Source organism: Gavialis gangeticus, unplaced genomic scaffold (genome assembly GCF_001723915.1).
Source record: "Gavialis gangeticus isolate Ggan-Ray unplaced genomic scaffold, GavGan_comp1, whole genome shotgun sequence".
NCBI lineage: Eukaryota > Metazoa > Chordata > Crocodylia > Gavialidae > Gavialis > Gavialis gangeticus.
Genome location: NW_017729022.1, coordinates 183,893,033 through 183,894,874, shown reverse-complemented (window position 1 = coordinate 183,894,874; position 1,842 = coordinate 183,893,033). Strand labels below are relative to the sequence as shown.

Below are 1,842 nucleotides of genomic sequence, written 5' to 3'. Positions count from 1 at the left end.
AATTAGAAGCAAGCCTTCTTGATTTTTGCTGTTCAAATTTTTCTCCAGCGTATCCACTGTATTTATAGATGGTTTATTTTAATAAATGTTCTCTGATTCACTTTAACAAAGTTTCACTGACATTTTTGGGACTCGGCTGAACCAGATACCTTGTGGACTTAAAAGGTGTCATTGGGATTTAAGTCCTTGGGGAAGTAGAAAGATTGATTTCTTATCTCTTTCTGTCCTTGCCAGGGAAAGCTGCTTGCTACCATCTGGCTTTTTTGGGGGGGCGGGGAGGGGGGTTGGTCTTCTCTTCACCTTTGTTTACAGTCTTCACTGACTTTTAAAGCTGCTTTTTTAACAACATATCTAAGAAACTTCAACAAAACCAGCATCTAATAATTTGGTTAAATCAATTGCTGCTGCTACTACTAACATTTTAAGATAAGGCTATGATATACTATATTTGGATTATTTAATGATGTCTCAATATTTTGTTTCAAGCCTTGTGCTCTGCTCAATTGGAGCTCATGACTGGTTTAGTTGGACATGCTGATTGCTGCTTTTTTGCTTTCTGCTTTAGCCATACTTCTGCAGCTTGGCTTAAGCCCTTTGGAAACGGCTAAGGTTGGTGCACACGCACACACCTGCCTCTGCTCAATTGTCAGTTTTGTCAAATAGTCTATGGTTCTCCAAAATGGGAACATGGCTTCTAAGCCCTCTCCTGATCTCATTCAGTATGGCCTTTTACTTGTTTAGACTGAAGCCATACTTCATTTTGTGCACAAGGAAGCAGTTCATACTAGAGGTTACTCTTGCATCCCCTAGCTGTAGTAAACGTGGGCTTCAGCAGCTCAGACTTGAGTGATGGCCAAGTTATGCTTATTGGAAAAAGAATAGCACTGTAGAACTATAAGGTGGGAAACCTAGTGTTGAGACTATTAAATACAAACACTTGAATCTCTTGCAGGTTGCAGAGTTACTGATGAAATTCTCCACTTGGTGCCAAACAAGGAGAACTTTCGGCTAACACTTAGAGCAATCAAACTGTGGGCAAAACGTAAGTAGACTACTGAGTCAGTCTATCTTGCCCTGTTGGGACGGGAAGTTGTAGGGCCCTGCTCTGAGGGCAGATAGAACAGTCTGGATAAACACAGCTTTGAAAACGGGAACCAAAATTCCCTCCCTCAACTGAGTTCCATAAAGATTAGCATATAGTTAAGGCTCTCAACTGCTTTCCTTTTAACCTCATGAATCTTGTATTCATTTCTGCACAGTAGTCCTGCATTTAAAGGAGTGGAACAAGCTCCCAGCCTAGCGCATAACCTGGTAGTGTTGGGGCATTCTCCTGGGAGATGTGGATTTTGAATTCTCAGGCTGAGAGGGGAATTAAATCAAAATCACGCCCTTCTTGGGGGAGTGTTCCAACACAGCAGCAGCAGCAGTGCTGCCATTTCTCCCAGTTGCATCTTAACAAGAAAACCATAATATTTGCATTTTGTGAGAACCTGGGCCTCTTAGATGTATTCTGAACATGCCTGATGCAAGCTATCTCATCAGATTTTTGAGATCTTATGTGCAGCTCTTCCTAGTCTCTGGGGCCTTTAGGAGCCAGGTGCCTAGCTCCTTATGCCTGATGAGGTGCAGGAACAGATGCATAGGAACCTTTAGACTGAAAAGGCTGGGTACCTACAAAACTTAGGGATGTTCAGGATTAGGTGCCCATGCAGTGGAAGTTTTTAGATTATGGTTTTGCACTTGGAAGTCCAAAGTTTTTTATGTTTTTTGTTTTGGGTTTTGTTTTGTTTGGGGGGGGGGGGGGGTGGGGGGGGGCGGTCAATTGAAGGGGAAAAATTGATT

At 42.4% G+C, this 1,842-nt stretch overlaps 1 protein-coding gene across 3 annotated transcripts in view; it reads left to right on the top strand.

Annotated features, from left to right (window-relative positions):
• The window catches only part of PAPOLG (poly(A) polymerase gamma), a 39,585-nt gene that overhangs the window by 15,456 nt on the left and 22,287 nt on the right, over positions 1–1,842 (top strand). For all 3 annotated transcript variants that reach the window (XM_019516642.1, XM_019516641.1, XM_019516640.1), the window contains exon 8: positions 953–1,042. In XM_019516642.1, the coding sequence (XP_019372187.1) occupies positions 953–1,042 (90 nt within the window). The remainder of the gene's footprint in view (positions 1–952; positions 1,043–1,842) is intronic.